This window comes from Oryzias latipes, chromosome 7 (assembly GCF_002234675.1).
Source record: "Oryzias latipes chromosome 7, ASM223467v1".
Taxonomy (NCBI): Eukaryota; Metazoa; Chordata; class Actinopteri; order Beloniformes; family Adrianichthyidae; genus Oryzias; species Oryzias latipes.
In genome coordinates this window covers 21,668,722-21,693,713 of record NC_019865.2, presented here as the reverse complement: position 1 = coordinate 21,693,713, position 24,992 = coordinate 21,668,722, and the positions used below count along the sequence as shown (strand labels likewise).

The 24,992-nt window shown below is 42.1% G+C and overlaps 1 protein-coding gene across 2 annotated transcripts; it reads right to left on the bottom strand.

Annotated features, from left to right (window-relative positions):
- Positions 1 to 2: 2 nt before the first annotated feature.
- LOC101175080 (DNA (cytosine-5)-methyltransferase 3B) lies at positions 3 to 23,411 on the bottom strand. Of its 2 annotated transcripts, none has more exons than XM_011477503.3 (26): positions 23,296 to 23,411; positions 20,402 to 20,496; positions 19,029 to 19,174; positions 17,080 to 17,230; positions 15,293 to 16,998; positions 15,101 to 15,215; positions 14,665 to 14,724; positions 14,509 to 14,549; positions 11,739 to 11,882; positions 10,672 to 10,737; positions 10,415 to 10,564; positions 10,202 to 10,309; positions 8,033 to 8,162; positions 7,700 to 7,810; positions 7,569 to 7,613; positions 7,405 to 7,484; positions 6,978 to 7,090; positions 6,113 to 6,296; positions 4,191 to 4,275; positions 3,945 to 4,090; positions 3,763 to 3,853; positions 3,531 to 3,679; positions 3,373 to 3,458; positions 3,223 to 3,292; positions 3,016 to 3,134; positions 3 to 2,269 (listed from the first exon to the last, which is right to left on the bottom strand). In XM_011477503.3, exons 2-26 carry the CDS (start codon positions 20,484 to 20,486, stop codon positions 2,119 to 2,121), a joined length of 4,332 nt encoding a protein of 1,443 aa, XP_011475805.1. In that variant the 5' UTR covers positions 20,487 to 20,496; positions 23,296 to 23,411; the 3' UTR covers positions 3 to 2,118. The 2 variants fall into 2 exon arrangements, with proteins under 2 accessions (XP_011475805.1, XP_011475804.1); XM_011477502.3 differs by having other exon boundaries at positions 23,225 to 23,396.
- Positions 23,412 to 24,992: the final 1,581 nt, after the last annotated feature.

Below are 24,992 nucleotides of genomic sequence, written 5' to 3'. Positions count from 1 at the left end.
ACTTTTTTATGGTGAATACCACGTTTATTTATGTTGTTTTCATGTTTGTGCTCCCCATAAAAAAATCAGCATCCACACTTTACTTACAGCACTTCTGGTAAAAACAAACACATATGAGCCGATACAAAATGCTACAAAACATTTCCAAATGAGGCATGCAAGCAAAAAAGACAACAGACGAAGGCAGATTTAGCACCATAGCACAGCACCACAGTGGAACAATGCACAGACACTCCACATGCTTGGAACATACATGTTCTCAAATGCAGGACAGCCAATAAAGCAGCCCTGCTGTCATTTTCTTCTAAAAGGAGGCACCTGAATTCTAGCAAAAAAAGGAAAAAATTTCCAGAACTTTTCTGACATTTCGAAAAATCCTGAAGGTCACAAAAGTTTCTATCTAACAAACGTGTAAAAGACGGTAACAGCGGCCTCATGAATGCAAACTCTTGCTGACGATCATCCCACATGAAAGAACAATCTGAACAATGATTTCCTGATTTCTGATGATTTATTTAATGAAATAAACTGGAAAGATTGTAAACTGAAAATCTGTCATTTGGAATTTAACTTTTATTCTAAAATATATATATTTTTTAATTGTTAAAAATAAGAGTATATTTATTAGTCCCAATTAAAATACGACTTTTTGTGGATTAAAAACTAGGAGGAGGGAGAACAGCTCAGACCGTAGAAAAGTTCAATAAAATAAAAATCAAAATTTAAAACAGAGAACAGCTCAGACGTGAAACTGTTCTGTCCCACCAACATCAGTTCAGATATTTCTGCATCACAAAGTTTATTTTGAAACAAAAACTATTTTGGATTATTGCAAATAATCAAATGCAGGTACATTGATTGGTACATAGTTAATATGTTTTCACTTAAACTGTGACCCCTGCTGGATTAAGTCGTAGTGTTCAGCTTTGTAAAAATGCAAAATCCTCTCGATCCTTTCTGCTTTGTCTCAAACAAAGCAAAAAAACCTCTTAAACCGTTTACAGTAGCCTTTCAAACCTAATCATGCTATTATTTATGCAAAAACTACAAAACATTGTTGCTGTTTCACTTTTGAGTATTTTATGCTTCTATCTATAGATTTTTGTCAAAGTATGTCTACCTTTAACACTACAGTATTGATCCTGTGTTGTGTTAAAGCTGCTGAAACATTAGAACTGTAAAAAAAAAAATCCTAATTTCAACACAGTGTCATTGCAAATATTCAACATTTTTGTTTGTTTTGTAAAAAACGGTCCTAAAAATGGATCAAATGTGAGCACCAATGTTAACACAGTGAGGGCTGCATCAGTTTGAGTTATGAAAAAGATTAAAACGGTTTCATAAATGACCAGTAGAATCAATTAAAAGAGTTAAAAACATTGAAATTCATCCCAGAAACTGACCCAGTCAGGATCAGGACCGGATCAGGCACCAAAAGCTCTGAGAGGTTCAGAAATAGCAACAGAAAAAAAATGATCAAATCACATTACAAAAACATCCAAACTCTTTTTCATAAATATTAAAAGTGTGACGACTGCAGAAGTGGAGGAATCCGTCCATGCTGAGGTATAGTCTGGCCTGTGTCACCAAGGGAATTGTGGGAGTTTTTAACCCTTCAGATTTACCCACAATTCCGTTAAACTTCTCAACTGTCTCCAGATCTCTGCCCTGGATCAGGAAGTGCGGCTCTCATGTCTGAGGGCTGACACTTCATTTAAAAAAAAAGAAAAACAACAAAAAGAAGATGGGGGTTGGGGGGTGTTCCTTCCTCCCCTCAACCCTGCTGAGGCTGGATCTGGTCCAAATTCAGCAAAAACCTGAGGCCACGTTCCGTTTTTCAGCAGGTTTTCAAAGTTGAACCCTTCCCATTAATCAAATGCTGGTGACTAAGGATCACAGAACTGTCAAATCCCAGGTTAACCCTGTAGTTTCTGTTTGGAATTACAGATTGGTTTGTTTTACCACGTTTTTTGCTCTGGAAAAAAGAATCATTGATGTCCGTGCTCTACAAACTAGAGGAATCAGAGGCTTAAAAGATCCTTTTGTAAGAAAAGCTCCAAAGGATAAGGCGTACGGATTGCCGCTGCTGCTGGAGTTCAACCGTCCCTGACCCGACCATCACACGCGCTCCTCACAAGCATAGTAATCCTTCAGCGGAGCCAGGAGGTGGCGGATGACGGGGACGCTCCAGGAGCGCCCCAACACCCTCTGCCTTTGCATCCGGCTCATGTTGTTCACATCTGTGTAGTGTTTGGGGAATCCAAAGATCCTGGAGAAGAAGAAGAACGAGGAGAAGTAGCATCAAATACTGTAATTGTGAGTTCAAAAGATCCTTTAACAGAAGGATTTTCTACTTTATGGGTTACAAAATGTCAGAAACCCATAAGTAGATGAAACTACATCAGATCTGGTCTCTATGTTTAGGGTTTAAAGAATTTTAAATTGACATAATAAATTGACAGATTTAAAGGTGACATAAACATTTCTTCCTGTTTTAATTTTAGTATTTGTAAATATGAGAATTTTTCGTTACACTGTTTAACAATGTATTACCTAAAATGACATAATTTACCCTGGAGATGCATTAGACTGAGACTCTGAGGATGAGAGAGAAACATCTACTTCTCTTATCGTCTTGGACTTCATCCATCCATCCATCCATCCATCCATCCATCCATCCATCCATCCATGCATCCATCCATCCATCCATCCATCCATCCATCCATCCATGCATCCATCCATCCATCCATCCATCCATCCATCCATCCATCCTTCCTTTGCTACAGTTTTTCTTTTTACATCTTTTTTTTTCCAATTTTTTTTTTGTGGCTACTCTTAATTGCTGCGACCCAAAATTAAAAAAAAATGTAATGACCAAATTAGCTTAAAAGCCTAACGTTGATCATTCTGATCAGTCGTCTTGTTTTTTCAAAAATACATCCCTTGATCAGAGACATTTATTATCAGGAACCACATTTTCAGAAGATGTTATGTGAACATGAAACGTGAACGTACAGCTCCATTTCCGTGCACCACAGGGAGTCATCCTTGCCGTTCATGATGACGGGGAGCTGGCCCGTCTTCCCTTGCCGCATGCAGTTGGTCTTGGTCGTGATGGTGCGGACTTTGTCGAACTGCAGGGACAGGGGGTCGTTTAAAAAAAGAGAGAATTGCAGCCGTCTCTGTGAACGGGATGAACTCATAGAAAAGAAATGTTCTCACTTTGGCCACACGTCCGATTTCCAAACAGTCCTGCAGGTTGACCTTGTCGTCCAGAGATGTGGCAACACGTCTGCAAGAAAACATGGAAGGCGGAGGGAGTTGACCTGGGGTTCTGCCGTCAGAGCATCAGCAAGATGTTGAGGAACTCACCTGCTCATGCCAGGCAGGTTCCCCCAGAAGTAGCGTGCTCTGTGAGCAGGGCTGACGTCAATGGCGTCAATAAGAACCGGATTACACTAAAAAAAAGAATAAAAACAAAATCATCAAAGTGTCCTTTAGACCGGCGGGAGAAACAAAAAGATTCTCACCTCAAGAAACCTGCAGATGTCCGTTTTGTCCCGGGAATTCATGTGGACCACGTTTTCGAAGAGCCAGAAGAACGGACGGTTGTCCTCCTCTCTTGGCCTCAGCAAGTTCAGAATGCGATAAAACTCAAAGAAGAGTCTTCCGGTGCCCTCTGCAGGAGGTCAAGGAGAGGGGGTCACTGATCCGTGCAGCCACCTGGCTTTCTAAACACTTTCAGAAACAGAAGCAGTTTACCGTAGAGTCCTTTCCGGTTGGGGTTGACCGTGGCCAGGTCGTTACACGGACTGCCTCCAATCAGGAGGTCAAAAGGACCCCATTCTGCCAGCTGAAACACAAACAGCGTTTCAGAGAGGGATGGGATGATGCTATAAAGCTCCGATCTGCCGTCAGAGTCTTTCCCTGCAGCTTCTGCTCACATGTTTCCTCGTAATGGTGCGAACGTCGTTGACGTATTCGATCTTCCCTTCGTGCTTGATCATTCCCACCGCGATGGAGTCGTCACAAATCTCAGAGGCGATGTACCTCTCGATCTTGAAGCCCAAGTGTTTCAGCACCAGATACCCTGACAGAGAGGAACTGTTAGATAAAGATGAACAACTCCAATGGCGTGTGAAGACACAGCTTCACTCTTTTTCCGTGACTCGATCGATCGATGAACATACCTGTTGCTATACCATCAAAAAGTGAGAGCACCTTGAGGGGTCTGCGCTCAGCGACAGGGATGGAGGGGTAAACTCTGTGGGGCTCCTGGGAAAAAGAAAAAAAAAAGAAATCTTCAAACTTATTCCACGGTGAAGCTGTCCTGCAGCAGAGCTTGATGCTCACATAGACGCGTCTTTTGTTGCATGTCTGTTTCATTGATCATGTTAGGGGCAGGGGTGGGGACTTCCAACAAGCTTGCTTCTTTTTGGGGAGTGGTTGCCATAGAAACGTTGATTCAGACTAATCACTGCTTACTGACGAGGTCTAGTTTCAACATGGCAGGTCCGTATTGTGAAAAAATGGCGACTAAGTTGACTTTCTATAATTGGAGCTGAATTAGACATTTTCTATGGGTGACGTCCCAACCGCTCAGTCCAGTTCTCATGTACAGTCAATGGGTTCTTCAGAAAGCGCCATCATCCTTCTATTCCCCGCATTTGTCGGGTCCTCCGTCCTCAAGTCCCCTACTGCGTCCATCTTTTTTTATTTTTTTTATTTCAACTCCACACACCTTTTGTTTTTAACGCTTTATGTTTGTGTGATTTGTTATCATTTAAATGTAATTTTAATCACCTGTCACATTTGTCTATCTTTACTCACATCTTCATGGCAATTACAGAGTTTTATTCTAAAAATAACCTGCGACAGATAAATCTGTGAAGAAATCGTACTTGAATTTTGTTTTTTACAATTATAGATGTTTTAAGGCTGTAAGACTCCTCACCACACACTTTATACATGTTTCTGAGACAAATGAACATTTTCACACATTAGTAACCCAGATGAAATTCCACGCTATCACTTTAAATGACTTTCTGCGCTGTCGCTCCTACTGAAACTCTGCACTGTCACTTTAAATTTGCCGGTTCCCTCACACTGTGTGAATACCGCAAGACTATAAGTCCTGGGGTGACGTGGCTTTCGTTTTTTGGAGGCCTGTCAAAGCGCCAACAGGTATGCATGGACGAGGGAGCTGGGCTGTGTGCCGCTGCTGCAGATCGGCATTCATTACCTGAAGCTGGGATTTGAATCAGCACAGTTGAGCAGAAAGTGAACTGGTGAGTGCAGCCATGATTAAGGCTGCTAATGATTGGTTTCATTTAGGATATTGTTTTTTTTTGTAGTTTCCTCCTGAACAGGAATTGCATATGCATTTGTTTATTCCGTTAATTAAGGAGATTGCGGGAATATGCTTTCTTTGGATCAAAGAAAAATTTAGATGTATTTATCGACACTGTTTTGACAGGCCAGGTCGCAAGACTGGATGTCTTGACAGACCAATTTAATGGACGCTCAACCAGAGCACTGGACAGAATCGTTGATCAGGGAGTTTTACCATTCCCAGAAAAAAAGAGGATAAACCCTCTGCAGATGGTGAGCTAAAAAGGGGCCCCGATTCTGCCCTCTTCACTGCCAGTGCGGTAAGATCTTTCTAACCCCCTTCTCATCCAACAAATCAGCTGGAGTGCTTCTTTCTTTTCTTTTTTTCTTCTCAAAAGAGAACTATAAAAACTCTTCTATAAGGCCCATCGAACGCCTTAAGAACTATAAAGAAAAAAAAACAGAAGACATCCTCTGGACTCAAAAAATATTCCTTTGTTGTGTGTATTGTGGTTTTGTATTCACTGTATTTTGTAAATACATTCACATTAGCAACTTAAGTCTTGTCTGTGGTTTGTAAACCTTCACGTTCCTCCATGAGTCGAACCGTCCTAGCCCGAATTAATTAAAATTACATTGTAAATTTCATGTAAGTCATACATGCTACACATTTCCCTCGTTTAAACTCTAAAAGATTAAACCATCATAGAAAAGGAAGTCCAGTATTATAGAATGAAAAAGATCTGATCGCGATGAGGATTCATGCAACTGTGAGACTCACAAACTCCAAGGCGCTGCTGTTGGCGAAGAAGTCTTGCACTCTGACGCTCCAGTCCGGTCTGAGTTGAAGGTTCCCTTTACACTGTGAGGGCGTACACATGAAGCAGTTCCACGTCTCCGTGTCTCTCAGCTTCTCGAACGTACCATCTTCAATCAGGATGTTCAGGCAGTCCTTACAGAAGCACCTGGAGGTCGCCCCAAACATCCAGTCAGGTGTTGAAAAGATCAACCATGTGACACAAAACAGCGGGAAGCTTTTTAGTTTTTATCGTTTTTTTCTACTGGAAAAATATGGATTTTTTTTTTGGAAGACAGCAACAATCTATCACTATATTGACCTCGATCACAAAACATTTTCTGGAAATGGTAAAGCTTCTGAATAACTTACTGAGTTTGTTATACCAAAAGCAAAGAGTTGATTAAAAGTTAACACAAACTAAAGAAAGAACCGAGGAAACTAATCTGCTGGATGACCAAATTAAGTATGATAAAAAAAACATGAAAATCTTTTTGTGTAAACCTGCATTTAAAAAAAAATGTTTTTATTGTTTTTAAATTAATCTAAACTTAGGAGATAAACATTACCGGTCAATCTATCAAAAGATTGTCCTTTAAAAGACAAAATCTGTTTTCAGGTTGTTTTTGACGTAAACCTTATCGTTTTATTTTATACATGTTTGATTTATATCTTTAAAATATGTGAAAAAGTGTTTGGCTTGACTGAATGAAAACGATTTAATTTAAAATTTGAAATCAAACAAACATTTTCTTGAACCAAATAGTTGCTTTGTGAACAGAAAGGGAAAGGAATGAGTTCTGAGGCGCCGACCCTCCGCCCTGTTTCCATGGGAACCAGTGTGGTTTACCTGCAGCAGTTGACGTTGTCACACAGAACCACCTCCAGGCCGGCGCAGCAGACGGTGCAGTACGACTGGTAACCGTCTTCGTCGTAGCGGTACAGAGTCTCTGAGAAGTTCTCCTGCAGGCAAAAAATAACTGTTCATTATTCAATTCATCTTTATTTATAAAGGCACTTCAATACAGAGAGACCAAGGTGAGGTACTGATAAACAGGAAAAGGCATAGAAAACTGCTAAATATATTACCATAAAGGAAAATAAATCAACAAAAAATCTGTAAAACATTGTGAGAAAGTGAAGCAGCTGGTTAACTGATCTGACAGCGTATGGTGGTGCAGGGAGGTGTGTGTGGGGGTGTAGCAGCTCACTTTAAAACAAATCAGAGATAAAACTCCAAATCGTTTAAATGTGAGGAAGTAAAGCCATCGCCTCACCTTGCATCGCAGACACAGGCCACCCTCAAAAAGTGGGTGCTGCACGTCGACCTCCGTTGAAGAACAAGACAAACAAAAGTCTGGAAAGAACAAACAAACATCAATTCTTTAGAGATTTTACCACAAAAAACACGAAACATGTGACCTTAGACTTTAAAACAGACCTTCAATTGTTTTCCCGGGCTCTTTGATCATCTCTATCAAAGACTCTGTGGACAAACAGGCAAATAAATCCCATGAATCACAGTGGTGACTCATTAAAATGTTCATTAAAATAAGCCTCAATAAGTCAAACCTCTGTTGCAAGTGACGGCAGAGGTGCTGGTCCTATTCTTAGAGAGGTATTTCCTTTTTTTCGGCGGGTAGTCCTCAGAGATTTCTGACGGTTCCTTTTGTACAGAGAAACCTAAAAAAATAAAGAAAGAAAAGCATGAGAAACATTTGTGGAAAAGCTTCTTTAGGTTATAAAAAAAAATGTTAATCAAGGAAAGAAATTCGAAAAAATAATTATTGTTTTATAGGAAGACTAGTTTTATAAAGTCACAACTTAAGTTCAGTGTTTTTAGACCCGTTGGCTTGAACATGAAACTCAACTAATACGGAAACATTTCAGCAGATGAGAACATACTTGGAGGTGCAAATCCCTCTGGACCTGTGGGCAAAAAACCTTCAAAGGCCCACTCCAGCATCAGCTTGAGTTCCTTCTCCTTGTCGCCCTCAGCATCAGCGAAGGATTTCCTGGATCGCTCGGCTGCCAACTAAACGCAGAGAGAAAACCGTGTTGCAGGTTTTTAAAGTGTTTGCTAACGTAAAGTGTTTATTAATGTAAAGCCGACACTTTACATTAGTACAGTGTTGTCTAACGTAAAGTGTTTACACACTTAAAAGATTTTTCTAATGCAGTGTTCACCAAGGTTATTATAGTTAACGAAAACGAACGAAAAAACTAAAACTAGAACTGAAAAAACATTTTCGTTAACTGAAATAAAAATAAAAACGAGAGTTTTTAAAAAAACGAAAACTAACTAAAACTGTTTGTTGTGTGTATAAAACTAACTGAAACTAAATAATATTAACCCCAAAAAATACTTCGTTTTCGTCTTTGTTAATACATAAGTCGTTTGGGTTGAAATAAAGTCTATTTACTTCACCCTGCTAGTTTTACTGTGTATCTGAACTAGAGGGCTGCATTGGGATTGGGTCCCACGGGACCAAACCCAAATCTCGCGGGATTGGGCGGTTTGAATTGTGCTGCGGGCGGGAGCGGGCGGCAGAAAAAAACCCCGCGGGATCAGTGCTGCCATGAATATCTCATGAATACATATTAGCGGACTACGTTAGGCTGAGCGGCTGTTGGATTCTTATGTACTGAAGCTCCGTGAAGGCACCAGGTAGAGACGCCCAATGGCCTCTGTCATCTAACCTGTTGTTGGGGGGTGCGCCCGCCCCGCCTCTTACTAAGAGCGCGCTTCAGGCCGTCTGTCTACGCGCGCACACACGCACACTTTTAACCGAACGGGATTTTTGAAAATATATTTAATAATTAAGTTGCAAATTACACAAGAGGAATGCATGAAAAGATGAGGCTGGAGGAGGGACATGAATCTCTTTAATAATATCAATACAAATACGTGTTTTTTTCCTGCGGGACGGGAGACAATACAAAATCAATGCATATTACTGTGCGGGACTAAATTCTATGAGTTTTGCGGGTGCGGGCGGGAGTGGACATACATATTGCGGGTGCGGGCGGGAGTGGACATACATATTGCGGGTGTGGGCGGGAGTGTAACGCAGACGTTGCGGGAGCGGGCGGGATTGGTCAGAAATTCAGCGGGCGCGGGATGAAGAAAATAGTCCCGCGCAGGGCTTTAATCTGAACCTTACGGCATCAATTAGTCTGTGACGTCACATGATGTATGTCGGACACTGCCGGCTAGCGTTGTCATAGACATTTACATGAGCGTGATGGCTGCATTAAAAGTTGGGAGAAAGCGGGAGTATATTGAATATAACAGCGTCGAAAACTAAAGTAAGTGCCTTGTAGTCGAAGCAGGAGACAAAATTTGTGGAACGCTCCTCAAAGGGAAAAACCCTACGAAAAGTACATTTAAAAAGCGCACACAACAACGCAAATCAACAGGACCTAGACAAGCTAGCCTGTCTCCCGCCCTCCCCCGAAAAAGAAGCCAGAGCAGATAACGTAATGCTGTTATCGGCTGTTGTATTTTAAATTAAGGATGGTTGTCCTTGTGTCTTCTGAATAATAAGTGTTTCAAAATGTATCTTTGATTGCGTTTTTATCATACAATACTTATTCTGGTGATTTTGAATCATGCACCTGACAAATATCCTAATTTACAAAAAAAAAACTAAAACTAACACTAAAACTAATAAAAACTAAACTAAAACGAAGCAATTTCAAAAAATAAAAACTAATAAAAACTAGTAAATCAGCCTCTAAAAACTAATTAAAACTAAATAAATTTAAAAACAAAAATTCAACACTAAATAAAAACTAAAACTAATAAAAAATCCGAAACTATTATAACCTTGGTGTTCACTTGCGTAACATTATTACAAACGAAAAGCTGATATGCTGCACTTTAAGTTTGTATCGTTTTTTCTTACGCAAAGTGTTTGCCAACATAAAGTGTTTACTCACGTAAATAGTTTTCTCCACATCTGAATCAGTTGATTCACAATCATTGCTTTTAACGTTAAAAACGTTATGGTATGGTATGTCTCTGTAAGTAAGGATCTAAAATGCATAGCTAGAGTGTGTAATCTCCATTACCTCCAGGATCTCATAGATGGCTTTCTTGTACATGGGCAAACTGGCATAGGAGTTTTTGCAAAAGGACTTGGAAAAGGTACTAAAAGGAAGAAGACCCTCTGTGTTGGTCTGCAACAGAAACAAGATAAAGGTTAGGATCAGGTTTTCATCAGATCATTTCTCCGGATTTGGGGCAAAAACACCTTAAAACCGGCGTGCAGAAACTTGTTTTACCTCTGAGATCATCCCATCTCCAAACCACTCCACTCTGCGCATGCCTACAGGGGAGGACTTGCTCTTCCATGGTATCACCATCCCGGGCCACAACGACAGGCTTTTCACTCTGCCCCAAACCAGATCCCCAACTGGAAAACCCTTCCCATCCTGTAGGGAAACGATGAGAAAGAATCCCACTGAGATCAAAACACACAGGTTGGGCACAAATCAGTGTTTGTTTGGATTGTTTTAGCCATACATTAGTAAGGGATTACCTGATAGTTATGTTTGCGTTGTACTTTTGTTGGTGTGTGTTTACCAGAGTGGGGCCTTTCTTCCCCCTAAAAAAATCATTTTAGATGATTAAAAAATGTATTGATGAAGAGCAAAAGCCAACAGATCTTTGTTTTTACAGTTTACCCTTAATGGACTCAACAGACAAACAAACCAAAAATGTACAAAGAATAAAACTCTAAAGAAAATCTAAGGATAATTCTTCTTAACAGTTTTACCTGGTTACAATAAATGGTGGACCAGTCTGATCACCAAGGAAAAACGTCAAAAATGAATATAACTTAAAAAAACGGGGGGTTGGATCTTATCCCTTTCATTTCTAAGTAACTTCAGAAGCCTTCAATTACATTTTTTTATTTTAGATTAAGATTTTGCAAACTGTGAATACTTTCCATCGCTCTCGTTCATGCAGTCGTTTAAAGCTTCTGTGTTCTTTGTTATTTAGTGCTGGTCAAAGCGACAATCGGAGAAGCTCGATCTTGCAGGAATGCTCTTTATTCTGAAGCTGATTGTCGTTTTTCTAAACAGAATTTTAAGGTGCAGCTAAAGGCTGGAGGGAGTCGGTTTGGGGATTGCAGGATTTAATCTCTGCTTTTTGCAGATGATGTTCTGTTGGCTTCATCTAAGCAGGATTTTCACTATGCACTGGGATGATTTAGTCGAGTCTGAGGAGGGAGGATGGAATAATCGGGGGCCATGGTACTCAACCGAAAAAATGTGGTTTTCGGGTAAGCAGGAAGCTCCTGCTCTATAGTAGAGGAGTTTTATATATCTTGGAAGGGATGGAGTGTGAGATTGACAAGTGAGGAGGTGCAGCGGCTGCTGTTTAGATCTCCTGTAATGAAGAAGGAGCTGAGCCCAAAGGAAAAGCTCTCTATCTGCTGGTCAGTCACCTGTGGTCATAACTGAGAGCAGAACATTTGGAATACAAGAGACTGAAATGAGTTTCTTCCACAGGGTAGCTGGGCGCTAATTCTAAATCTTCCTAAAGTCTTCTCCATTCATCTCATCACAATCTGAAAGGTCATCTAATACACAGACATCTTACCGCTTCATCCCGAAGCTCAGGAGCCGCTTTGTCGTCAAAACCTACGGGTTTGCACCAGGTACTCACACCCGCCTGAAACACGGTGCGGGCCGGAGGCTTCCTCCGTAAGCTGCTCTCGCAGCCCAAACTCCCCCGATGGTTTCTCTGGATATCAAAAGTTGTTAGGAACACAAAACACAGTTTAAAATGTGAACAAACACAAAAACAACAACAAAGTGTTAGTACAGCAGGAGGGTATTCCAGAAAGCAAAACCCTGACTTTAACCCTGAACCCTGGCTGAAGTCCGCCTGAACTTGCCTACTCTGGGTATGTCGGTTCGAAAAGACCGGATATGAGTTGGCGTAATTACGCTCGACTTGGTAACCCTGGATACCGGACATTCTCAATGGATCGCCGATTTCCGTAGTCACCATGGAAATGCGCGGAGAAAAAAAGAGAGCGCTGTACTTTAGTAAAACGGACTAGGAGATTTTAATGACGCCGTATGAAGATTATACGCCCATCAAAAAAGTAATACGGCTGCATCCGCAAAAGAAAGAGTTTCTGCTTGGAGAAAAAGAACGGACAAAGTAAAGGGACGAGTTTCTATCTCATTTCTATTTTCATTGTGACGCATATATATTTAACTTATCCAACTTAAATAAATTACTTCAATTGATAACAGGTTATTGAGTTAAAAGTATTCAACCTAATTTCTTACGTCTTTCCTATTCAATATCTGTTTTACAACTCAAATTTACGTATTTATCTAACTAAGGCCGCATTTACACTGCAGGTCTTGATGCCCATATCCGATTTTCGGACTATATCCGATTTTTTTGACGACCCGCTTTACATCATCTTTTAAAAGTGACCCGTATCCGATTTTTGCATTTACACTAAACAATGCTGAAACTATCAAACGTAGACGTTCTGAGGACTACGTAGCACTATTTCCGCCTTCCGCGGACCTTCTTCAGACTTTTGTGACTGCAGTTGTCATGGAGGCGACGCAGCGACGGAAGGAGGCGTTGCCTTGGGCGCTCCTGAGGGGATGCGCGGGAGAGGAAAAAAAGGAGGGCTGCTCGGCTCTTTCTGAATTTTGAATGAGGAAGTGTTTGCAGACGTGCTGTACTAACAGTTTGATCCAAGTGTTGAACCTTTCCTGCGCAATGACTTCTCTTTTCCGACCGTAGTCAGAAACGCACGGGAGATTTTCTCCAGGGCCGAAGGTGGATTCTTCTTCGGGGTTCACTTTCCCGTTCTGAACCCTCAGCCTCCAGAGTGGGTTAAGAAAGACTCCAAAACTTTTGGGGGAGACACCTTATTTTTAATTTACGGTTCTTCGACACTCCCCTGCTCCGCGCTCACACACCCCCTCTCTCTCCTTACACACGCACGCACACACACGGTCCCCATCATACACGCCCCCCAAAGAAATAAACAGCTTCTAGCCTGTTCTATAGCCACGGTGTCCCGCTTCATTAGTTACCGTTTGCGTCCGGGCCGGACATAACAGCGGTTTCCGACAACGGTCTGAAGCCTGAGGCTGAAAGGTAACAACACACTGACGGCAAAATCAGCGCACAAAAGCACTTTAATGAGTCATGTGATCTCAGTTGGTGGTGTCCTGAATTGACGTCACTGACGTACGACTTGCATTTACTTGGGAATATCTTACATGACACACGCAAATGCACGTATCCGATTCGTTTTTTCGATTTATTTCCACATATGAGAGAGGCCTGTATCCGATATGAGAAAAACGGAATCCATGCGCTTTTGTCCTGCTTACACATTCACCAATCATATCCGATCTGTGCCACATGAGAGGAAAAAATCTGAATTGGGTCACTTGAACCTTGCAGTGTAAATGCAGCCTAAATGTCATATTACTCCAATTCAATTAAACGTTTTTCCATATTAATTTATTGTACTTCTTGAACTCTCATATGTCAAAGTTGAGCCTGCAGATATTCACGTTTTTATAAGAATAAAATGAAAGAAACAATATAAATTTGTAGCATGAATCATTTACTATTTCTCCAACATTAACCTTACCATTTAAAGCAGTGGGGGTGCTAAATAAAATCATCATCCTCTCCCTCCCTCTCACTCATCGTGCAGAAAGAATTAAACATAATAGTTCAAATAACTCAGCAGAACAGTGTAAAACAGCTAAACAACTAAACACATTTGGTCAAAAAGCCACACCTAAACCCAAATCCGTCCAGACAGGCAAAGGGAACGGTATCCCACAATCCCTTGCGGTGCCGATCTAACAGCAGCACCGAAGTTACACCTACTTAATTGAATTAATTTGAATGACAGTAAAATAACTGTATGATAACTACGTGTTATTTTTAAGCTGACTTAACAAAAAAAAAGATTTATCTAAACTGAAACAAATAATTAAGTTAGATCAAAGTATTATTTGAGCTTCTTCATCCACTAAATCATCTTCAAATGGACACGCCATGCTGCTTCACCTCTCTGACAACAAACTAAGCTTCAACTAAACCTGCTCCAGACCAGGTTATGTTAAGAGCATGAGTTGCTATGGCAACTTGACATACCCTGAAACACCTCCTTTTTTGGAACCGAAAGCTGAGGTTATCTGCTTCCTTAGCTTGAAACTTACCGTGGTAACTAGCATAACCTGCTTTCTGGAATACCCCCCTGGTTATACAAACGGTGGAGTTTACAACAAGTTAACATTTCAGGAAAAAACACAGTCTGTCATTCCAATGAGTGGATTCATTTAAGTAAGATCCATTATAGACTAGATACCTCGCTGATGAAGTTCTCCTGATATCCATCAATATTTAGACCTTAAACAAAAAACATTTCAGTTGTAACTTGAGGGTGACAATCTGCAGAATCACAATGACAACAAACAAAATCCCAAACATATCAAATAAATGCAAAGAACTACTTTTTTCTTACAGTCTATCTTTATGAGGCGGACTTCACAGGGCCTCAGTGCTGCTTTGAGAAGATCGAGTTCTGAAAAAGAGAGAGAGAAAAGCTGTAGATCTACAAAAACTACTAGGTATTTTAAAAATGTTTGATTCATATCATAATTTTTTGTTCCTGATATGTTTCATATATTATATAAGTATATTTTCAACGATCAGACTCGATCTGATTCACTGAGCTAATGTTGATCCAGTACAGCTTTTTCATGAATAGAAATTAATCAAATATTTATTCAATCACTGTTATTTATACTTTTGTTTAGAACGAGATCAGAATCAATAAAACATAACAGATAAAAACAACAATTTTGAAGAAAGAAATGATGTTTGTCACTTTCAACAACATCACACTCAAAGGTTTTTCTGTCAACTTCCTGGTTAACTTCAGGAGTAAATGTACTCACTTTGGGGGTTTTGCACATGTGGGGAGTGAATGCTGATGTCCTTTCTGCTGCAGGAGGTGTCACAACTACTGTCTGTTGATTCTTCATCAGAAGAGGCTTCTGTGGTTTCTAGAACCTTAGACGGGAAAGACGGACATTAAAAAACGGCTTTCTGAATCTGTTAGCAAACGTGGAGGTTTGTTCATGACATACCCGAGATAAAACTTGCTTTGGGTCAAGGGGGGGGCACGGCAGGGACAGTAGGGTCAAAACTAGCCTTCTAAACAGGGAGGCAGGTTTGGCGCCATCCAGCAGGCGGCTCCAGTGCTGCTTCAGGGAATCCACAGTCGTGCCTGCGTGCGGCCCCACCTCCCTGGTGGGTTTACACTCCAGGAACTCCTCAGTGAGCTGTCTGATCTCATCGGTCGAGTTGCAGACCCCCAGCTGGGTGCCGAGCTCCTTCACCTGTGCGCTCGTCACTTTCAGCCAGCTCTGCGGGCTCAGCAGCTGAGCGATGCTCCTCAAAGCCTTAACGCTCAGAGGCAGCTCCTCTGCGATGCAGCCGGTGAGTGCGGCATAGAAGGACAGCGCCTGCTCGCAGAAGTGTGGCAGTGCAGCCGGCTCATCGCACGCTCTCAAAGCATCCTCCACCTCGTTGCCGCCCAGGTCCAAATCGGGGCTGGAGAGGAGAGACTTCTTGCTCCTGAGGATGCGAGCGTCGTGCTCCTCGAGGTAGCGTGCCGCAGCGCTCTGCTGAAGGAAGCAGGACGTGTATGTGCTGAGCAGGGAGCTGGCTTCTTTCAGGATGAGCAACATGCTGGTCCAGGAATCTTCTAGTGTTTGAGTCTGGAACTTCTGCAGCGGCTTTAAAGCTTTTCTCAGAAACAGAAAAGTTGCTTTGACTTTGGGATCTTTCAGCTGCGAGCAGATGAGCTCGGCCTCCTCGTCGTTGCGAGAGCTGAAGTGACGCGTGAGATCTGTCCACATTTCTAATATCTTCGAGATTAACCGGCAGAACTTGAGGCAGCCAATATCTAGAAAAGACGTAGAACTTTTTTCATCGTACACGGAGTCCAAGAGAGCCTCCAGCTCATCGCTTTGGATCGAGCTGGAGAAGTATTGCTCCTCCAGAGCTGACAGCAACTCCTGCACCAGACCGGAGAGCTTTTTCACACCGGCGCAGCAAGCCGCATCGGCGATGCTGTAGAGGGGTCCTATGGATATCAGAATTGGGTTGAGCTTTCTGAGCTCTGAGCAGATCTGTGCCGACAACTGGCTGTCACCGCTAACGTAAACAGCAGCTAGATTTTCTGCGGGAAGCTCAAACTTCTCCAAGGTCTGGAACACATACGATGCAGTCTGATCGCCGCTCTCAGACTCAAATGCATCCAGGAATCGGACACTGTGAGCAGCCGTCTGCAGGTCATAAAACCCCACAAGCATCACAGAGACGTGTTGGTCCTTTCCCACAGACACCTCTTCATAGACGTAAACGCAGTAGGGGGTGTGCCGGCAAACGGATGCAATGTCTTTGGGGTAGCGCCGCCCTAGCGTACGGTATAAAAAATGTTTGGACGGCTTTTCGCCGTTCATGGGAGCGAAGTTAGAGCGGCTGCGGATGAAACGGAGCGCAGCATCGCTACAGGGTAGCTTGGTGGTTTTGTTTTGCGAGTTGTTGCCCTCGTAAAGGTTGGTGCCTTTCTTGTGTTTCTTTGTCTCTGAATGGCGCTGAAGTTCAACCAGGCCTTTGTTGATTGTGTGTAAGTTTGACTGACAGGAGGTGCAGAAAGTGTAATCGTCGCCAAGAGTGCTTCTCTCCGCCCAATCAAATGTTTCCTTCCACTTTTCGGTGTAAAGTGACCCTTTGCCTGTGGCCACTAGGTTGTTCTTTTCTGTGCCCAAATCCTGTCGGGAGTTTCCTGACGGGGTAAAGAGAGTTAAACGTTAGTGGACAAAAACAAACCTTCTTCCATTCCACGATGAAGGCATCTCATACGTACGTGGAGGAGGAGACGCCGGGTTGGGGCTGATATCTCGGTTGTTTTTCACAGCCTTTTGGTTTTTGCTTGTCAAGTGGAAGATTTTGAACCATTTGAGGAACTCAGAGTTTGTCTTAATGTCCCCTTGGATGAGTTCCTCAACTGGAATACCCTGTGAAGACAAGCCAGCATTCAACACCACACATGAATAAAAACTCAAGTTTCACTTCGGAACTTCACCGTTTAGAATGATGCTACATGTTAACAGCCCAGCCCACAACTCAGAGATAAAAACATTATTGGAGTGGATCTTTAAGACCAAAACATCCCCTGAGAAAAACTATTGTTGTAAATCCATCTGAAAAAGGAGCTTTCTGGTTGCAGAAACAGAATAGTTCCTGTTAGATTGTTTATGGTCACCTTCTCAAAACTATACTTTCTTCATAAAATACATCTTTTTATCAAATCGAGACAAAAACGAATGACTGAATTCTTTCCAGTAAAGAAAGATGCCCAGACATTGCCGCTACCTTTTCCATAAATCTTCAAAAAGATGAGATACAGAACAGACGGGTATGCGGCACCAGCCAGCCTTTATCTGCACATGTGCAGGCGCAGCAGTTAGATGTTAGATCTTCAGACTGAATCGCCCAGTTTGAACTTTTACACCATTGGAAAAGTAGAAGAGAAGAATGAATAGACAGTAATTGTTTATGTTCTGGTCTTTGTGTCAACTATTATGTGCATAATAGCAGATGATAATGTGGCTTATGCGAACATAAACATGACAAACAACAACTATACATGTGAAAACCTGCCATACATGACACAATGAATCATCTTGGAACACAGGAATGCAAATACAGGCTTGTAAGTCAGAGGTGGTACTCACGTACAGTCAATTTTTTCTCCTTGAGATGACTCTACTGATTGGACTTGCTTAGGAAAGCCACACACCTGTCTATACAAGACCTTACGGCTTACAGTCCAAGTCACAGCAAATGCGATTCAGGACGGAAATGCCTGAGAAATTGCGTCACGGCGCAGATAAAAGAATTTCTGCAGCCCTCAAGTTTCCTATAAGAGCACAGTGGCCTCGTTAATCCTTAAAGGGGATGATGTTTGGGACAACGATAACGCTTCCTAGACTTTCCAGCAAAACTGAGCAATCGTGGGAGAAGAGACGGAAGAAAGTTCCACTAAGTGAACTACTGCACATTAGGAACTCCCAGACTATGAAAAATAAAATTATTTGGTCCGATGAGACCAAAATTGAACTTTGATGATCATTTCAAGCGGTATGTTTAAAGAAAACGAGACAGTGCTTACCACCAGCCCAGTGCCAGTGAAACATGGTGGTGGCAGCATCATGGTATGGGGGTGTTTTGCAGCAGCAGGGACAGGACAAGTGGTTGCAATTAAAGAAAAGATGAATGCAGCTGCATTGATATCTTGGAAAAAAAACATCTTCCTAACAAGACAAAGCACACCGCTAAGGCCATAGTCACAACTGCCCCTATAGGTGAATGCGGGTGAAAAATGGGCAAACCTTTACAGGTCATGCAGGTGGCCTACCGGAAATCTTTGTCGTAGATGCACAATTTTTTCTATGGGCTTTCAGGGACGACAGGTCATAGAGGACACGTAAACAAGACGTATGGGCAAGTAAGGGTGAAGTACAATTCTTCCCAACCCCCTACCCACAGCTGTTCAGGTGATAAGTTCCTTGAGTGCAACCTGCATGCAGCATTTGCAGTCCATAGAAGACATTTACTCGAACATTACTAACGACAAAGGTGTAAGGCCATCGTATGACAACACCTGAGTCATTCTATTCATCAGTTGTTTATTTACTTTTCCTTAGTTAGATCCCCACTAATAAACATTGGTTTGTGACTAATTAACTAATTGAGCTGCTGCACTGTCAACGGATTTATAATAAGCAATACTGTGTGACGGGAAGTACATACCTCCGTAATGCCCTGCTTTTTGAAAGCTTCCTGCAGTAGAGTGAAGTTGTGCTTGTAGTCGTCCTCACATTGAGCATCAAACTTCACCTTTGCCAAGTCAATTGATCCGGGAATCGTGCAGTCCATGATCTGACAGTAGCATGCGCCTAGAAGATCATTTATAAAAACAGTTTTTTTTAAATAACACTCTTCTCTGCTTTTATTCAGACAAAACCATAAAACTGTATAAAATCCTATGTTTGTTTGAATTCATGGTCAGTGATGGTTTAACCTTGTACATTAGGTCTTAAGGTTTTCAGAAATAAGCTTTCATTTAAAAGAGACAGCTGCTAATAATACTTTCAGACAACCAGAGTTCAGACCGGACACATTTGGTTGCTTAAAGAACCGGAGTTCATTTCCCCCCGATAATCTGGAACAAATTTTCAGTCTAAATACAACCAACACCCTGATCCGGGACCGCTCTCTGGCCAATATTTTGAGGTGTTCCCGGTTTGTTTCCATGCTAAATCCATGCTAAATCCAAGCATGCATGCAATCATTTACCAGTTTAAGTCAGACTACGAAAACAAAAGAAGAATCTGAGTACTAGGGATATCCCAATCAGATTTTTTTCACTCCGATCCAATACCGAGCTCTAATCCGATACTTTTGTAACACGTTAAAAAAAGGAACAATTCCTAAACAGAAAGATCCAAGTTGTCCCCTGTTCTTTATTTAGCTTATTTTATAATTTAACATTTACACAGTCCACTTTTCTTTTAGTTAATTTGACCAATCAAGTAAGACGACTATCAACTAGAAATGTTTTTTTGGATCTTTCTGTGTTTGTCTGTTTCTGATTACTTTCAGGTGTGGTGCTAAGAAGGTGTGGCTCCCATTGGACCCAAGCCTTTAAAAGCACTGTGTGGACCTCCAGCCTGTGAGAGGGGAGCTTTGCTGCAACCTGGCTCCACTGCAGCGTGGGGCTCTTCTCCACCTGTTCTGTAGGTTGTGTTGCACTTTGTAGTTTTTGTGTTCAGACCCACTCTGTGTAGTCTTTTGTTTAGTGTAGTTATGTTTAAATGAAGCTGTACGGGTGAACTCATATTTTCTTTCACATAAGATTTTCTCCTGTGTATGTCAGTCTTGGCTGTTTTGTGTTTTGTCATTGATTTCCCTATTCTTTTATTCACAGATAAGATTTCAGATTTCAGTTAGCCTTTACTGGCTTAAAGAATAAAAAACTTGTTTTTCTTGATGAGCCAGACTTATGATTATGTGATTAGATCTGGACATCCCTACTGATTACATCTTAGACTGTTGTCATGACAACAGGTATGTGTTTCAAGATATCTTAAGGTGAATCAATCACATAAAAAACTACAACTCACCAGAGCTCATCTCTTGAACTTCTTGGAAGTTTGTCTTGAGGAGGTTGTTGAGCCATTTCACTAACACAGCCTCTGTACCTGCCATCTTCAGCTCCCTGAAAAATATATACATTAAGTTTAATGAATCACAACCCAGATCACTTAGTTTACGACACTTCTTCTTCCACTTTCGGCTTCTCCCATCAGGGGTCGCCACAGCGAACGAGTCGCATGGTAAATTTGGCAATGTTTTACGCCGGATGCCCTTCCTGACACAACCTTCTCAAACCGGGCTTGGAACCGGCAGAGGTAGAGAAGGGAACAGGGAGCAGCCCGGAGTCGAACCCGGGTTTCACGAACGGAAGGCGCCGCAAACCAGCACGAGCTAAACTGGCTCTTAGTTTACGACACGACAATATTAAAACTCGGAGCAGAGCTCCAAGAAGCCAAAATCCCATAGACTTCTATTAATAAACAAACAGATTTTCATTACATTTGTCAGAATAGCCATTCTTGTTCTGCTACTATTTTTATTGTTTAACTACTAATTAATTACTGAAGACATTGGGCTCCAACACAGCGGTGACCTTACTGCAAAAAAATGGCAACTGAACAAACTTTGTTGCTGCCTAATCTTTACCAGAAACCAAACCACGTACTGACATGCGCAAATCTTGCATTACTTCCTCTTGTCACCAACATTGTGACAGGTAAGCAGTTAAAATGACATTAGCTCAAAGAAGCATTTCCCCAACAGTTTTCAGTGGCATCAAATGTTTTCAGAGTAGGAGGCTACCACTACCGGGTGCTGCCTGGTAGCCAAAAGGGTGATGCGTTGACTTAAGGGGGCACTTTGGGTCTAACCCCGGGAAAAACTGTGAAAATTATGACATCAGGGGCATTATTACAGCTGATTTGAGTAAAGAAGGGGGATTTAGTACTTAGTTTCTACTCTTTCACTGTTGAAAACTGGGATTTTCTGAAACCCGTTTTCCTGTGACTGCTTATTAAAATGGCAATAAAAATCTGAAGTGAACTGGCCTTTAAACTGTTTATTTGAACCAAACACAGATGCGCTTAAGGCATTTTGGTGTATACCAAATTTTACCTAAAACTTACGTGGCCCAGGGACCAAAAGGTAATTTTTGACTCACTGGCTGATTTATTTTTTACCACACAAATTATTACACTATTTTACACATAAAACATTAGTCGCAGCAGGCAGAAGATGAAATAAAACACCACCATAAAGAAGAAAAAAACATCCTACTTTAGTCACACTTTTGGGAGAAATTTATTCAGCAAAATACTGGACATTTTTTCTCAAAATGTAAATCATAATAACGGAATAGATAAATATAATACACTGAATATCTGCACGCCTCAATACTGTAACACACCGATGCCTATTTTTCTCAACATTGAAATACACATTTTTGTCATTATAAACACTTTAAGGGATCATTATTATTGTTAGCGTCTCAAGAAAAACACTGAAAGTATTTTAAGTGTCAAAAAATACTTTGTGTTGAAGTCTGTGTATTTTGTGCATGAAAGACACCGATCTGGTAGCAACCACAGACGGTGTGTGAGAACTGGACAGCGTGAGTGTGACATCACCAACAGTAAATGACTTACTTCCATAGCCAACTAAAAGAAGTCAATTTAGTTGCCATTTTTTTCACTTTACTGATGCTGTCATGATGGAACCACACAATGTCGGTAATCAGTGATTGGTTTGAGTCGGTCTGAGTCAACATTTCACTGGCAAACAATCTAACCAATCTGGAGTGAGCTTGTAGGAAGTCCACAGTCCTACCACCAGAAAGAAGGCAACACAAAATCAGCTTTGAAATTTGAACGTGAGACTACATACTGAGGCATCAGATTGGCCAGTTTATAACTTAATAATAATAAATAATTTGCACTAAAAATATATTGTGGAAAAAAAGGATTACCAAGGACGTGTAAAAAAACTGTATCATGGTTATTCTGACAAATATAATTACTAGTAATAGCTGTTTATTTCTCAATTATAGATGTCGATGAGATTTTGGTTTATTGGACCCAGCGATCACTTCCTGTTTAGAACGTGGAGGGAGGGGTTACTCAGTTCTCATCCAGCAGGCAATGAAAAAGCATTTATTTAGAGTACATTTATTCCGAAAACAACGAAAGTTGACAGTGGTTCAAAAACACTATTCTGTGACATTGTCCTGGGGGACTGGACTACCATTTTCCGAAACCGAATTGGTAAATGTTTCTTACAGACAAAAACCACCACTCAGTTCTCCTTTCTCCTGCGGGATTGGAGAAACCGGGTAAAAATCTCGCGATGCTTGTCTTTTCCGCGCGAACTTTGTCTCGCGCGCTAATCGCACAGCTTTCACTGTAAATGTTATAAATATAGGATTTGGCAGATTTGAGGAGTCTCTACACTCGCTTGAAAACGAAACTATGCCGAAAGCTAGGGAAAGCGCTGACTACAGTCCACTAAATTCACCAGTAATCATTTGAGAATAAATACGGAATAAATGTTTACTCTATTTCTGCTGATTTTAAGCACGGCGTACCTAACTTACAAACTATCAGTGAGTTTCATAACGTTAGCCGGGTGGATTAAGCCTAAACGTGCATACGTGTTATATCCTGTTAACAAGTGCTTTGCATGCTTTCTATAGGAGGTCAGCCCCTGCTTGCGCCTGTCCGTCCAGCTTCGCCCGCAATTACATGATCTGAGGTGTCTTTGTGTTGTGATCCGGCAGAGAGGAGGATTAACAACCAACAGACAATAAAAACTGCCAAAATAAAATAAAATCAGCGTCAATTCGCTGACGACGTTACCTCGCTGGGTCATCAACGCAGCTCCAGAGGCTGTTTTTGTATAAATGGGAACTAATTCAAGAGGAACCTACCGCGGCCGTTGCCCTGCGAGTCCGTGTGTTCCTCTCCTTCCGGTTCTGTCCCGCCTCGTGTGCTCATCAGCATCCCCTGTGACGTGCACACGCTGGCTACAATCGATTGGACGAAATGCGGAATGGAGGCTGTCCTGATGCGGGGTACTGCCTTGACAAAACAACGGACCCTCCCCTCGGTGGCCCCACCCACCCTAATCGCCAAAATGGCGGCCCCCGAAGTGAGCCAAGTTAGCTTCAGTCTCATTAAAAAGCGAATTATAATATCAAAAATCTAAAAGGCATATATTTATGTAGCGTTTTATTATCTTACTTGAAGGCCCAAAGCCCTTTACAGTCACAATTCCATTCGCCCACGCACAGATACATTAACAGAGCTAGCCTTATAGTTTACTTGGGTTATGAATACTAATATTATATAATTAAACTATTTGTCTACTTTTTCTGTTGTGTCGCCATTTTTACTTAAGCTAGCCTTATTACGAACATGACTGCGAGCATTGTAAAATCCCAGGAGCATTGCTCCGGGCCATACCCCTCCCAATCCACCAGATATTGAAGCCGACCTCTCCAGCGCCGGGAATTCAGGATCTCCCTGATGGGATGGGCTGCCTCGCCCTCCACCGTTAAAGGGGTCATGTCGACCTCAGCAGGTTCTGTCTGCGACCCCCATCCTGGGGTCCACCAGCAGGTTTTAGCAGTGAGACGTGGAAGGTGGGCGAGATGTGATATTCAGGAGGCAACTTGAGAGCCATACCCACTGACTCTGAACCAGAGTCACCACGGGACTTTCCAGTCTGTCAGTTGGCCTGCTCTTGAGTTCGGCGAACATCTTGACCTAGCTGAACATGAGCGGCCTCCCACGTCTCCTCACAGCTGCGGAACCAATCGTCCACTGCTGGCAGCTCCATGGGTTCGATCGACCAGGGAAAGTACGAAGGTTGAACCCCCAGCACAGAGTCCCCTGACTGTCTTCTTAAGGGAGTTTTGAGTGTACACAGCCCAAACCAGGAATTCTTGATGATGTATGACAGAGAGGATGGTGGTGTTACCTTTAGAATGGGGTAGATCTGTGTCAAAATCCACTGCGATCTGTGTCCAGGGCTGTCGCGGTATGGGCAGTGGATGCAGGAGGCCGGCCGGAAGCTGCCAGGAAGACTTAGCCATTTGGCAGGATCCACATCGGGTTACGTATTGAGCTACTTCTGCCTGTAGTGTTGGCCACCAGAAAGAGTTTGCGGTTAGTGTGTCATGATTCGGAGGAGCGGCAGACCCAGATGCTGGAACCCAGAATGAGGACGCAGGTAGATGAGAGGTAAGAAAGGGTTTTTATTATTTCCTTCCAGGAAGATGGTGCTAGCGTGAATGTGATCCAGAGAGGAGCGGAGCTTGAGGCGTGGCTGGAGGTAGTAACGCGGCTAGCGGAGAGTGGTGTTTCCAGAACAGCAGGGGGGCTCGAACTGACTTCCACACAGGTGACACTGGTGAGCAGGGATCCTGAGACAGGAATAATAAGGTTAGTTGCAAGATCAGCATAGGATGCATAAACATGAGCGAGACTGGGACCAGGTTAGTCACCATAAGGGGTAACGATCTGGCGATGAGTTGTGGAGCTGGGTTTCCTTAAGAAGGGCAGAGTTGATGAGGATGAATTGGTCACAGCTGGTGGAGTCAGGAGCAGAGCAGAGGGGCGGGGC